This window comes from Haliaeetus albicilla, chromosome 1 (assembly GCF_947461875.1).
Source record: "Haliaeetus albicilla chromosome 1, bHalAlb1.1, whole genome shotgun sequence".
Taxonomy (NCBI): Eukaryota; Metazoa; Chordata; class Aves; order Accipitriformes; family Accipitridae; genus Haliaeetus; species Haliaeetus albicilla.
In genome coordinates, this window is record NC_091483.1 from 48700656 (window position 1) to 48715290 (window position 14635).

General features: G+C 49.4%; 1 protein-coding gene across 2 annotated transcripts in view; it reads right to left on the reverse strand.

The window, feature by feature from the left end:
- ENPP6 (ectonucleotide pyrophosphatase/phosphodiesterase 6) overlaps positions 1-10761 on the reverse strand; it is a 34616-nt gene extending 23855 nt beyond the window's left edge. The window contains exon 1 of one of the 2 annotated variants that reach the window (XM_069787982.1): positions 10058-10761. In XM_069787982.1, coding sequence (XP_069644083.1) covers positions 10058-10313 — 256 coding nt within the window. In that variant the 5' untranslated portion in view covers positions 10314-10761. The remainder of the gene's footprint in view (positions 1-10057) is intronic. The other variant, XM_069787973.1, reaches the window with a different exon arrangement.
- Positions 10762-14635: the final 3874 nt, after the last annotated feature.

Consider the following 14635-nt stretch of genomic DNA (forward strand, 5'->3'; position numbering starts at 1 on the left):
CATTGTCAGAAGAGAAGATACTGTATTTTAAGAGTTAATCTGCAGGTGGATTAACAAAAACGGGAAAATAAATGTTGAAGATTAAGATGTACTGGGAGTTCACAATTTCCATACCTTAAAAAGCAATGACTGATGCATGTGTGAGACACTGTCATCATAAGCTGGTGAGTCACGATATTGCAAGGCTTTGATTATTGTGAGACTGAGCGTGGTGATCAGAACTGAAATAACCTTGGCATGCTTGTTTTGAAAAGGCATCATTTTGAGCAGAGGACTCTGTATACTTTGGGTACATGTGACCTTGAAATGGATTTTGAACTCTCCTTCCCTGCTACGAAGTATTTCAATTATGCAAAACATTTCCTCTTTCCCAGCGGAGAAAAGCAGTCCCAATTTGTGGCAGTCACTATTTACCATATTAAACCAAATAGATTTAATATAGGAGAACTGGTGGATTGGATGGGCAGTAATCTGTCCTCTTTAGGCTGCCAAGTGCTTTTTTCACTGTAAGTTTCAAAAGAACTTGAAGGAAGCCTCTATAGCGCATAAAAAATGCAGCCTTCCTACTTAAAGGACAACCCTGTCTCTTCAGCTTCTTGAAGTCCACGTACTTCTGAGCATGTATCAACCTGTTAAGCTGCGCACAGGCAACTGGTGCCAGCCTGGGAAACCTGCAGGTCAGTGCTGAAGCTGTTAGGTCATGTATTTGTATGATGTATAGTGTAGTCTTCATATAGAAACTATGAGCTCTAGCCGCTACTGCTGTGAGCTCCCTATAGGATTTAAGGTCTGCTGTCAGTTTGCCCACCTCTTTAAGGAACAGAAAGGAGATTGTTCTTTGTAGCATTGTTGGGAAGTTTAATTAACTGTGTGCACTAATACAGAGGACAGTATTCTTCTGATCTCCACATCAGACAAGTTCATTCTTCTATGGACTCCAACTCTCTTTTTTATATTGAAAAAGAGGCCTAGAAGACTGTAAGGCATCAGTTTTCATTGCAGACATCCCTGGTCCACAGGGCCAGAAGGGAAGATCAGATGAGCAGACAGACCAAAAGACATGGCCATTTAATGCTGGCTGGAGCCATTCACATCTGCTTGCCTGAAGCCTGTCCCCCAGAAAGACCCCGGACCTCAATGGAAGACATCAGTAACCACTGAATCAATCTCTTCCTTGGGTTGCTCATCTCAATTATTTATCATCAGTAAACACTATTCAAAAAGTATGCCTGGTCTCTAATTTTGGTTTTGAGCTTTTTTAATCTTCAACAATAGCTATTCTGTGCCTTGCTCACTAGATTAAAAAGCCCTGCAATAGCTGGCATTCCTGCCCCCCCCCCCCCCCCCCCCCCAGCCCAAGACAATCGTACACAGAATTAAAGTCACTTCTCAAATGTCTTTTGGGTCACCTGTACAACTCCAGTTCTTTACATCCCCTGTTGTAACTTATCTTCTCTAGCCTGAGAAAATGACCTTTGATGATGTCCTTTTTAATGATTATCAAAATAGCAACATGGTGTTAGACAGTCACCATAACATGCTGAATTTATTATTGCTTCCATTACTGCATCTTTCCTCTGTAATCAAACATTATCTTATGAGTTTCAAAACTAGAAACAGGGCAAAAAGCAATTTCAGCATAATGATGTCATTATTTAAACTAACTGCAATTGTAGTAAGAAGCACCCCTTCCTCAAGCAACAGAGGAAAACAAAGAGGGTATAGTTCCCAGGAATATGATAACTGCTGTATCCTTCTGGAAGAGAGCCAGCAAAAGCATTTGCAAGTCTGCATGCTACAGCTTACTTGGACACTCCATTTCTTACAGCATTGGCTTTGTCTAAAGCACATTCCCATGTCTCCAGGCTCTTTTGTCAGCATTCAAATGAATCTATGCAACACAAAGATGAAATTAAAAAAAAACCAACAAAACACACAGCCACTTGGCCACCCACAACAACAGCACAGTAATGCTGAGTGCTGTGCACCCTACATTGACCATGTGTGAGATTTGGAAACCAGAGCGTGTGCTCCTGTAGCATTTGCTACAGGAATGACCTCTTCTTTCTTTGGTGGTCTTTCACTGACTGCAGGGGTAGTGCGTAGGATCACCAGTTGGCATGATATATCATACAGGGACCACCTGCATCTAAATCTACAAGAGAAAATGCTTTTCTGAGACAATCAACGATCTTTTTTTTAAAAGAGAGGCAGCATGTGGCAGATGCACAATGCTGTATCTGGTGCATTGGGCAACGAAACAGAGCTAAACTGTGTCTGCACTGAGCAAATCAGATTTATCAGTCAACCCACAGTGTGTATATTAGCCAACGCAGCAAAGGTACCATAATCTGTACCCATGTGGTATCCACCTGATGATGAACATAAGTACATGCATTTAGCTAAATGTACTGTACTATATAATATCATACGCATGCCTTGCTGCTACGGTGAGACCTTTCCTCCCATGTCCCACCATGATGTCCCGACTCCCCAGGAAGTAACAAGAGCCAGGAGGGCGAATGCAAGCACAGGCTGCCATGGGGCTATAAAAGCTGGGGAAGGGTTAATTTCCTCCACACAAACAGCTGTGCACACATAAGGTAGGTAGGTTTTAACAGCCCAAGTGAGACATGCAGTTGCCTTTCTCCCCTTCCTTCCCTCCCCACAATGTCTTTCCTCTGCTATTCCCTTTCTTGATGTCACCTAAATGCTGACCCAGACCTGCTCATTTCTCAGCTCCTCACCCCACTTAACCCTCCCAGAGACCTGCTGGATGACTTGTGCTGGGAAACGCTCTGCTCATGCTGCCTGCCATGAGGAGGAAGAGAGCAGGACTTTAAAGTCACCAGCACTGTATTCCTGCTCCGGAGCAGATATCGTGGTGTTGCCGTCCCCAAGGACTGAGGCCAGCCTGCTGTGAGCGGAGCATCCTGAAGGGCCCAGCTCTGCCTGCTTTGATGCCCTGCTCTGCTCTTCCCCTGCTGGGTCTCATCTGCCCTGCTTCGAAAAGACAGACTACAGGGAAAAAAACAAAACTCATGTGCTAAACCTTAAGTGGCCTGGAGAAGGCTCATGAGAAGTTGGGGAGGGGGAGCGCTGGTCTGGGCAAAGTGGCCCTGCCATCTGCAGGTCCCCAACACAGCAAGATGTGCATGGACAATTTGTGGTCCCAGAAGAGCTTGCTGGCAAAGTCTTTCCAATTTTTTACGACTTCCAATACCAGACAGATTCAAAGCAGAAACACCTTAGCCTATGTCAGGCATGACTTTGCAATCCAAGTAGGATCACATCAAAAGGCACAGAAAAATCTCTGCTATACACAGCATTATTTCTTTCTCCTGAAGGGGATTCATTTAATAAGAGTGTGAAACTCTTAACTCAATGCTTTCATAATGGGGCTGTGGATGAGGTGCATGAAAACTGCTTCCAGAGCATCCAGCTTAGGCTTTGCAGATGCTTGCTTGTGTGAGAAGGCAGGTCTTGCGTCCCTGGAGAGCAAATGCTCCGAGCTGTCTGAATTGAGTGGCAGCAGTGGGCTGAGGGACCACGCTGGGACCCCTGACCACCCACAGCTGGGTACAGCTCAAGGGCACCCCAGCTCCAAGCACTACAGAGGGCCTGAACAAAATGATGGGCAAAGCTGCTGCCTGCACCATTAGAGGGGGTACGAGCCTCTGGCAGTTCTCTGTTTATCAGCTGTGACTTCAGCTCTGGGCAAGGAAATACCTTGATAGGTGAACGTCCACCTACTGCTGCTAATAGCTGGTAGCAGGTATACTAGTTGTGAGCTGTGAGGTTGTAGCTAGTAAGAAGGAAAAAACTATGTGCTTCGATTTGTAGCATATGAACTTGTGTTAGAGAAAACTTTCTGTTCCCCACTTTGAAAGTGTTTCCATTTTTTTAACTGGTAGAAAGCAAACACAGATTTTTACAACATTTTGTGTATGTGTGAAAGAAAAATCTTGGCACTTGGCATTGCAGCCTTTCTGCAGGCGGCAAGTAAACAAAGAGAGATGAAGAATGAGAAAATGAAAAACCCTCCCGGTTCCCACTCTCTTCTCCAGCCTGTCCTTGCTAGGATAGTACCCCTTCCCTGCCAGTTAATAGTATTACCACAGTCGTCTTTGTGCTCTTTTGCTTCCCAACACACAATTTTAGAAATGGAAAGCTACTGAATCCAGGAAAAAGAAGAGACTATTGATTTTAAAACTGTGTGTCACGAACAGAATCTTTTAAATCTTTGCTGCTGCTGGCATCTGTGGTGGTTAAAAGAGGAGCAAAAAGAAAAAATCCTATTCCCTTGTCACTCATCATGCTCTTTGTGTCCTTCTGGCTTTTTTCTCAGCTTGGACAGTGAAGTTGAGATAGTTTCAGTTCATGTGTATGCATAATAAATTTCCCTGTTGTACTCCTATCCCTCCATTTTTTGTGCCTCAGACAATATGCAGGTATCGTTTATGTAGTTAAAAACTTGCTTAACTAACTGCTAAACAGAAATTGTCAGCATCCTTTCCTGGATGAGGCTGGAGTCTGGATACCATTAACTGGGCAGCAGAAAAGAGGCATCTGCTAGAGCCATCACCAGGCAGGGCTTCCTCTGGGTACCGAGTGGACAGAGAGCAGAGATGCTGTGCTGTAAACCAGGAGACCTCTCACAGCAAACAATAAATGTAGTAGTACACGTGCACATCAGCCAGACCCCAGACTGGCTATTTATCAGACTGCAACATCAACCACCAAAGCCCCTCAGCTGTCAAGTATGGCAAACACTGAGCGCGAGGAGTGGAGGAAGGACGGTAGAAACACGGAAGATGGGTGAAACCTTCAGCCTGGCAAAGTAGACCTTGACCGTCACCCATCCCTGGGACCTCTGCCCTGTTGCCCATCTTCCTCCTGCCATGCAGAGGAGAAGGTGATGGCACATGCAGGGCTGAGCCACAGCAGCTGGGAAAACACCACGCACCACCCCTGTATTTTAGAGAAACCCCAAACATGCCGTCACTGAGTTACGGCAAGTGTGGGACAGCCCTGCAAAGACCACAGCCCTCACCTTGGGTGCAGGAGACTGAAACGTCCTCTGCTCAACCTCCTCCTCCACCCTGCAAGCTTCACAGGACCTCACAGCTTCTCTGCCAAGTATTTAAGATCAGGTCCTGTCCAAAGAGGGACATGGATGCTTCTCACCTGCTCCTCTCCGAGCAGCTCCCCACCTACCCACCTCTGCGAGCAGGGACTCCCTCCGCTTCCCATGAAGGCCAAAAGAAATACAGCTCTTAGACGTGAGGCCGCACAGCTGACCAGGTGGCTGGCACGTCCTCAGAGATGACCTGCCAGAAAAGATCTAATTTGTTGTTGTTAGAATCTTGGAAAATAAATCGTGCCTGGGCTTCCAGCTCAGATGTGATACCGTCCACCCGTGTTTATGCTGGCTGGGGATGGAAATGTGAGGGGCCCCTGTGTGCCCTGAGCTGGCGGGGGCTTCAGGGGAACTGGGGTGCAGGGGGTCCCCCAGCACACCCCCCGCCAATGCCTGTGGGTTGGTAGGTGAGGGAGACCCAAACCCCTCAGCATGAACATCTTTTTTTGAGAGATCTGGCATCAAGGGCTCTGAAGCAATAACTCATGCTTGCAGCGGTTACGGGGGAGACCTCAGACTTTCCATTTAGCTTGGCATGAGAGCTTCCTGCAGGGCCAGGCCACGGCAGGGAAAGGGAAAAATTAAAAACTCCCCACAGGATAAAAACCCAAGGTGGCTTGTGGTCTTAATTCCTTTCTTTGCAAAACAAACAGTGCATGGTCTGATTAAGTGATCCTTTTGGGATACACATATTTGGACTCCTTCTTCCCGCCTTTGCCAAGCCCGTGTCAAGCCCTGCAAAGCTCTCGCACACGCACCTGTGAGCAGCCACAGCTCTTTGTACCTAATTCACCATTTTATGTCACGCCTTTCAGGTCAACAACCGCAATACCCTAACTGGAGCACGGAGAATGAGGACACCAAGTAGGATTCAGCCTGGCAGCTCAGAAAACAACCCAACCGCTCAAGAAACAGTCTTTACACCACTGGGGAAGCCAAAACTGGGGAAGGTGGCATGAATGAAGTTGTTAGAGATGATTGCTTTTCAAAGAGTGGGATTTTAAGCCTTGGACTTGGACTACCTTGCACACCACCAGATTTTTGTAACAAAACAACTTCTCTGATTGTGCGTCAGCAAGATCCCTTTGCTCCAGCAATGACTTGGCTGGTGTTTGGTGCTTCTTCAAGCAAATAGCATTTGTCTTTCAGCTAATTCAGGGCAGTGCTTCGTCTTCCTGTTGAGCTGTGAGTGCCACCCCAGCCCGTCCTCACTGGGAGACCCTGCAGGGTGCTGGGTAGCAGCTGCGATGCCCAGTGTCTTTATACTGGGCAAGGGGAGCTGGAGGAGGACAATGTGACCCAGGACCACATGGTGGGTGCAGTGGGGAGCCCGGGTGCCTGTGGGGGGGATGCCCCGGAGCAGAGGGTCATGATGCGGTGCCCTGGCTTGCAGGGAGACGGGAGCTTTTCGCATGCTCTGAATCACTCAGTGACTTTACATGAAGACAAACCATTCGTGTTCCTCTTGTTTCTATGCTCTGCTTTTCTTTCTCATAATTGCTGTAGACGTGGAGGAAGGGAAAAGACCTCTAGGTAGGCCCCGGGCTTTGGGCGGAGGCTTTCTGTGTCACTCCGGGAAGCTCCAGCAAATATTTTCTTGTAGGTTAACAGCAGCAGCCGATTTAAATAGGAAGGTGCTCTGCCACGGAGAGCTCGGCCATCGCCCTGCAGCGCTGTGTGACCGTGGGCAAGTCATCTCCCTCCTCCTGCTTCCCTTCCAAAATCTGTTTTGTTTACCTAGGCTGGGCCCCATTCCTCCATGTCTGTACTTCGCCTAGCACCTAGTCTCAGCAAAACAGGGTATGCTTCACATTAGCCTACATTAGTTAGTTGGTTTTAGATCCATGGCTCTTGATCATCAGTTACGGTTGCATCTATTTGGTTATAGCTTTGAAAAGCTCAGTAAACTTGCTACTTCTTCTGAGTATTAAATTCAGTTAGGCTGCCCTCTTGAAAACATCAGTAAAGTAAAATATAACGACTAAAAGATCCTGCAGATAATCAGGCAGCTGCGCTGCATGCTATTGCTTGCTAGTTGCCCGTTGCAGAGGAAAGTTACCTTCTGGCAGGGCTGACGGGTGCGGTTTGGCGTCTGCACTGAGATGCGGCGGGGCAGATGCTGCTGACCTCCATAACCTCCACCTGCAGCTCTGGGCAGGAGGAGGAGGTGAGTTCAGATTTGAGGGGACCGACTTGTCCCAATGGTGATGGTGTCTGAGGAGCAGAGTCCACTGTCCTTCTCCAAAGCCACTGAAATGAGGGAGAACATCCCACGTAACAACTACCCCCTCCAGAGTCACGAAGCTTGTGCAGATGCTGGGTGAAGGATGGTACACAGAAAAGAGAGACCTTACTCACGTGAATGGATAGAGGCAAGAGAGAAATACATCCCAACTGCAGGGTTTTCATGCACACGCTCTCTGAGACCTGACAGCCGTGTACGCTCCTGAATGGATGCGGAGCCACAAGACCTTGTGAACGAGCAGATAAGGAAGGGACAGGAGTGTTTATCCAAAAGAGTGGTGGGATATAACGAACAAGTCAGCGGTGAGAGTGCGCAGGTGGGGTCAGAAATTTCTTAAGCTGATTTAGCTGCAAAAAGCCAATATACTATGAAACTGCACTCACAAATGCTAAAATATAGCAATTTGGAGGGTAAAACGTGACTTTCTTAACAGCTCATGAAACGACAATTCAGGACAAGGCATGAAGAACAGCCTGTCCTTGGTAGTCCCTGATTTCCCTGAAGAAATTGTGGCAACATTTGTCCTGCACGTCCCACTTGCAAATGGAAGCAAAACCAGTTACAGTCCCCCACCCCCCACAGCGGAGATACACGAATGGTGAGATGTGGTATAAGCTTTCCCATGCTCATACAACAGCGATGGGGAGACGGTAACTTGCCCATCCCTAAGCAGGTTGCTACAGCACGATGCTCATGTCAGCCCATCATGCCGCATTTTTTCCAAAAGCTGTCCCAGCTTTCCAAATCGAATGTGCACAGACTGAACACAGCTAATGCTACATCTGCCACGTGCCCCATCCTCCTAACCCCACCATTGCCTAAAATGTGTCATCTCCTTTCTGCGGAGACCGCACCATGGCATCAGGAGTAAGAACAGCGCAGCCACGGGATTTACCCTGCTGTCATGTCAGGACACAGCCACCGGGTACACTAACACCCCGAGGGCTCAAGTGCAATCTTGGATCTTCCTTTGGGCATGTTCATCACCTAAACTTGGTCCTCAGTTGGTTCCTGACCTATTTAACACTGCTGTGACTCATGTGTTATGAAGGTGAATTGTTATTTGCAGTTAAGTTGTATGTGCATTGAGATCCTCATTATGAAGGCCAGGAGACTTGCAAGAAGAGTTGAGTTTGGTCTCACAGATTGTCTCATTGCTTCAAGCTGGGGTGTAGAAACTGGTTCCCTAAAAATGTGAAAAGTCTAGTAGTGGTGTTTCATCATCTAAAACAAAACTCGTTCTTTGTGAGTACGAAATAGGATGTTTTCAAAACTCCTTGAAAGGCTGATTATAGACTTCACTCTACACATACACACTTAATAGGAGTGATGATTAAATGTGGCAAGGAGCGAAAGCAGTCGCTTTCCCTCTTGTCTTTAAAAACTCCATCCTAAGGCTTTTTGCACACATGAAGTGTTAAGCTGGTTTGCCTACGTACGCCTAAAGAACATGGTCTGAAGTGGAAGGACACCTCTATTTTCAGTCGTGACATTTGCTCTGCATTCATGCCTTTGCACCGCTTCATGAAAAAAACCTGGGGCGGTTTTATACTCTTCTCTGTTCAGAGATGAGCAAGAGAAAGGCATTCCTCTTGAGAGAGAGGGAGGAAGGGGTTAAGCAGTTTCAAAACAAGCTGGGCACAACTGATGTCAGATTTTTGTCTTACAATGGCATCTGTTTGCTTTCCCAGCAAGCGGTGTACGGACCGCTGGGCATTGTATTGTTCTAAGGACAGCAGAAGATGCCACATATCTTAGGAGAGGACAGATTTTCTCACTCCTCCTCATTAGGTGGAAGGTCTTGTTTATTAAATAACTCCAGAGAAAAATCCAATTGCAAATTCCAGAAAACCTTTTCTGATTGTTTTGGTTTTTTACTTAACTGTTGTTTCCAGGGTGTCTCTCTCTCTGATGGAAATGGCCCAGCTGTACTCCGTGCACCTTCCTAGCGTCACTGTAATCACGTGTTGCTCCACTTAGATTAAAAGCAAATCGGCATCATGAAAACTATGATTATCCTCTCAATTTTCTGAAAGCCTTTCCTGGGCATTCAGAAAAACTGTAAGGGACCAAAAGCAAAAAGCCTTAATGTTTTCGTCTTCGGCTATTTCAGATTATTACAGATATGAGGACTTAGGGCAAAGTTAAGACAGTGACCTATGAAAGTCTGTTAAGTTTAAAAAGAAATCTAACGCTGAACTTGCCAAAGCAGACCTGCTGACTGAAAGTAAGTTCTTATCTTAGCCACCCTCAGTTTACACGCCTTTTTATTAACTGGAAAGGCTCTGAGCAGGCTCCGTATTAATTTCCCGTGCGTTTCCCACTCGTTTGTACGTTCCCTATGCAGTAGCCCCCATCAGTGCTCCCACCAGGGAGTTCTGGATGGCCGCGCCGCTGCGGCGGCAGCGGGTAGGGACCCGGCAGCACTGTGGGAGGGCAAAAGGGAACTCTAAAAATCAGCTCCACGCAGCATTTCCAAGTTCAGAGCAGGTTTCAGACAAGCAATACCGAGCTGCAATGCCACAGTGCTTTTAAACTGCCGGCTAAAAGCACAACTTGCGTTGTTTTTACGCCGCCTTTGGGGGACAAAGTCGCGGGCAGCCGCCCTCCGCTTTGGCAGGGGGAGCCGGCAGCCCCGCAGACCACCCCGGCACAGACCCGCGAGGACTCACCCGTCATCAGCGTGTAGTAGTTTGGGTAGGAGAGGCTGGGGAAGTCTGGCGTCACGTAATCCACCTTCACCCCCATGGTCACGATGTCCCGAAAGCCCGGCAGACCCTCCAGCTCGCTGTCGTCGATGTAGTCGAAGCGAAAGCCGTCGAGCAGGAACACCAGGAGCTTGCGGTGGCCCGAGGGGGCGGCGGGGGGCGGCAGGAGGGAGGCGAAGGCGGCGGCCAGGAGGGCGGCCAGGAGGCTGCGGCTCCCCATGGCGGGCGGCGGGGCCGGGGAGCGGCGAGGGCTCGGCGGCGGCTCCGGGGCTGGCCCTGGCACTGCTGTCCTCCCTCCCGCTCCCGCCGTCCGGCGTTAAAGCTACAGCGCTGCCCTGCGCGGCCGCGGGCGTGGGAGGTCACAGGTTAATTGCAAGCAGATGATTAACGTCGAGCGAGCGCGGGGGGGGGGAGAAGCTGGGTACTTCCCAGCCACAGGGGGAAAAAAAAAAAAAAAAAAAAGCTTCGCAGCGATGGGGAAAACACGGCGCAAAAGTCAGAGGAGCCTGCGGGGATGCTCCGGCCACCCGGCCGAGGCGGGAGCGCAGCGCCCAGCCCAGCCCGGCCCCGCTCCGCTCGGCTCCGCCGCTGCTGGCAGGGAGCAGAGCCCGCCGGGCGGCCAGCCCAGCTCCGCGGCGGGGCTGCGGCTTGCCGAGGTCCCACCAGAGAGGGGCTGCCCTCTCTAAAAGAGAGCGTCACACCTCCAGCCGCGCGAACGTGCGCCTTCTTCTCCTCTTGCTGGCTGGGGCTCGTGATGGAAGCTCAGGCTGAGATTCAGGCGAAGCATCTCCCCGGGGTGGGAGGTGGAGTAGGGGGGCTGAGGTCTGGCGTTTCGGTGGCACGGCCGTACCGCAGAGCAAGCTCACCTCCACCTGCACCCAAGCCCCTGCAAAGGACCCTGTCCTCTCCACTTGCTCTGCGCTGCCGCGGGACTAATGCAGCTCCTGGTGCGCTAGTAGAAGAATCGAGCTTTCAGCGTTAGGCGGAACAAATTATACGCTTATTTTCGGGCCGCTGATATTATTAAGATATTAAGAGCTGGGTGGTACCAAATTTCATATTAAAAGTGAAAAATTGTTCACATTTTAGTCACGAGTCACCACCAGCTGCTTCTCCTGCCAGCCACAGGAGCCCAACTATACCTCTCATGCAATGCCAGCGCTTGTTGTATAGTATAATTACATATTAACTCACTTTACTTGAATTGTTTTTCCCAAATAAAAGAAGTTCATAGCGTTGTCTCACTCATCGTGGGAACGGCCCCTCACAGACGTTTGCACCTGGGGAAGGCTGCAATAGCTGCCCGCCACCCCGATGTGGCTGTCCGAACCTCTGTTTGCTCCTTACCAAGCTCCCTATTGCACATCCAGCATGTCTAGTCGCCTCTTACCAATCACCGGGCTGATGCAAGCTCAGCAAGATGGCTTTCAGCCTGCCTTGCCCCAGACGCTTATTTACCCCTGTGCAAAACCCCCTCGCGTCCTGGCTTGCCTTTTGCACGGCTTTGTACTGGGTGCCAGTGCCCGTGAGCCAGAGTGGCTGTCTGCAGGTCACCGCTCCCAGAACATGGCTGGAGAGGTGCTTTCCCTGCCCTGCTCCCACGGGGCTTCCAGCTCAAGAAAGAAGATGCCCTGTCAGAGAAAGGGGTGCTGGGATTATTCTGGAGGAGGGAGTCAGTCGTTCAAGGCAGGTGGAAGAGGCCGGAGGGGGAGCCGGCAGTCGAGCAGGGCTGCTCAGGCTGTTCAGCTGGCTGTGCTCCTGTTCACCTTCTCAAATTCCTCGCGCTTCCTCCCTCCCAGTGGACTAAATGCACTCCTCATGGTCTCTCCCTCTCTATGACTTGCCCAGCCACTCTTTTCCTTCCTTTTTTTTTCACGTGCCCCTTTTTCCATCCCCTATCTCAGAGCCCAGCACTTGGGATGTACCCTCACATCAGAGTTACACCTGAGCCAAGGACTCGGAGCATTCCTAAGCTCCAGCCCAGGGATCTTTAGAGCAAGATAGTGACTGAACCAGCCCTTCAGGGGTTTATCCCTTTTCACATAGCACTTACTTTTGGAGCCTTGCATTGCTAGCTATCATCGTCTTGATGACTTTAATTCTGTCTTACGTTTTGACTTTTCTTATCTTGCCTGGCTTTAGTTCATGTATTTTCTCGCAGTGCAGCAGCAGTTTTCTCAACAAAACCAACCCAGGGTCACACAGCTGTGCTGCAGCTCGGGTCAGACACAGCTGAGGCCTGGGGCCATCCATACAGCCCCGTGCCTAGGAGAAGGACAGATGGACTGTGGTCCCCAGTCTGCTGGGACGATAACAGGTCCCGGATCCTCCCCTAGCCCAGCCCCTGGAGCAGACATCGCCTGGGAGAGCCGGGCAGAACCAGCATGCTCTAGCCTAAACTTTGAAGGAAAACACCCAAATCGTGCAGCACGATGGGAAAGCCGCAAGGCTGCGTGACCCGGGCAGCCGGGCTGCGTGTCGCAAGCGTCCCAGCCTGTGCAAGGCTGCTGCTGCCCTGCCCGCCGGGGACGAGGCTGCAGCTGCGTGCCAGGCTGGCAGGCGACGTGACAGCCTGGGCAGCGGTGCGGGCAGCTGCCTGCCTGCGGGACGGCACGTGCCGCCTGTCATACCTATGGAGAGCCACCGCTCTTCTCGGCCATCTCCAGGCTCAGTGGGCTCTCAGCTGAGGATCTGCCTCTTCACCCACCTCCCGAAGGGAATATGGGAACATGCACATCCTCCTGCTGCTGACCTTGCCGGGCCTCCAGGACGGGAGGTGGCCCTGCAGAACCTCCACTGAGAGACGGCACTTCTACTGGTGCTTACTGAGGATTTTTACTATAGCAAAAACTATATGAAATGGGCTTGGAGCTCCCTGTAGTGTGGTGTCTTGGCCAAGCCACTGCGGTTATTTGCTATGTCCATACTTATGTTGAATGAACTCATAAACATGTCCAGAAGTGGGGAGGGCAACATGATTATACACCCCTTGGCAAACCCATGAGGACATTCACACTGATGTCTTGGCTTGTCCTCTAATGGGTGGCCTCTGGTCTTGCCAGCAGGGCTCAGCAGAAGCAGTAGCTACTGCTCATGAATGGATGGGATAATCAAGGAGAGACAGTCAAGTGCCCAAGCGGCACTCCCACCTTGAAAGGATGAGCAGGTTTTTGAGGTGGTTAGGACAAGAAACCAGGCTTCCATCATGAGATGGTACAAAGATATGTCTTCTTATCATTTCATGGAATTAAGAAATAATGCCTTCCTTTCAAGAGGGTTGCAATCTACTGGTTGACAGCTCCTGAGGGAAAGATCTACCTGAACCAACACAGCAGCATGAGGGACAACTGGTGCAAGGTACCAGAGCCCAAGGTCTGCTGTAAGAGTTGGAGGTTCACAGGTTTCCACTCAACAAATAACAAGAGCGGAAGGCCTGAGAGGGGTTAAAGGAGTAGTGAGCCATGTAACCATGACGCCGTACAATACCAAATTGTGTTTTGACAGACAATCCCCCTGAAGAGTGGGACCAGAGCCAAACAGTCTAGCTTGGCAGAGACAGACCCTAGCAATACATTTCATCCCTGCCAAGCAATGTTGATTTGCTTTGGTTCACATTCATTTGTAAGCACCCTGTCTGTGCAAAGCCCCAGATGGCCTTGGAGACTCCAGCACAACAATATTTTGATACAAATGCTCTTACAAAAGCTATCAGAGCCTGAGCTGGTGTCCAGAGACAACAGTCTTCACTAGTGAGCTGTAAGACCAGCTTTAGGAAGAAGCATATATAAAGGAAAGAAAATCCCTCAGCCCAATTTGTACATGAGGAGATACCCCACAGATCAAAACTTTGTTTGAGACAAGATCCTCAATGACTTAGATTGCTCAGGAAATCCTCCTGGCAAGAAGCAGGTTTCCGTTTTCAGAAAACTGCCTCCAGTGTCCTTGAATCTCTTTTTTTTTTTTTTGGTCCTGCAGAAATCACAAGCACGATAGAAATTAAAGAAAATTCTCTGGGCTCACACCAATGGTTCAGTCTGGCTTGTCAGCTGTACCAGCCTCCCCAGCAGCGCAGCTCTATCTGTGCCCTTAGGTCACGCACACACAAGAACAAAAGCTGCTAAAAGTAAAACATGGTTTCCCTTTTCCCCAGTGAATTAGAGAATCTAAAGGGAAAACTTGTCCTTTCTCTTCTGGAAGAAAGACAAGAAGGCATAACATGAGTCATTGTCGGCTTATAATTCCTCTTCAGTTCCTGTTCTCCTTCACACACAATAGTAGTTGAACACGTTGGCCAACACGGCCTGACTTACTTGTTTGGTTGTTTCTTTTCTCTCAGAGAAGAAGGCATGGCCATCTCCAGACATAAAAGCCTTGAGGGGAATGATAAGTTGCTTGCATCTCTTTGAAGAAGACGAAGAGAATTTGTACCAGTCTGAAGTTTTAAGGTCAGAACTCTGCTGGACTGAGGTCCTTCTTCCTCTTCTCCCCGCCAAACCCAAGCTGACAACATCACAGGTGGTACCAGCCCCTCTGCTGACTTCC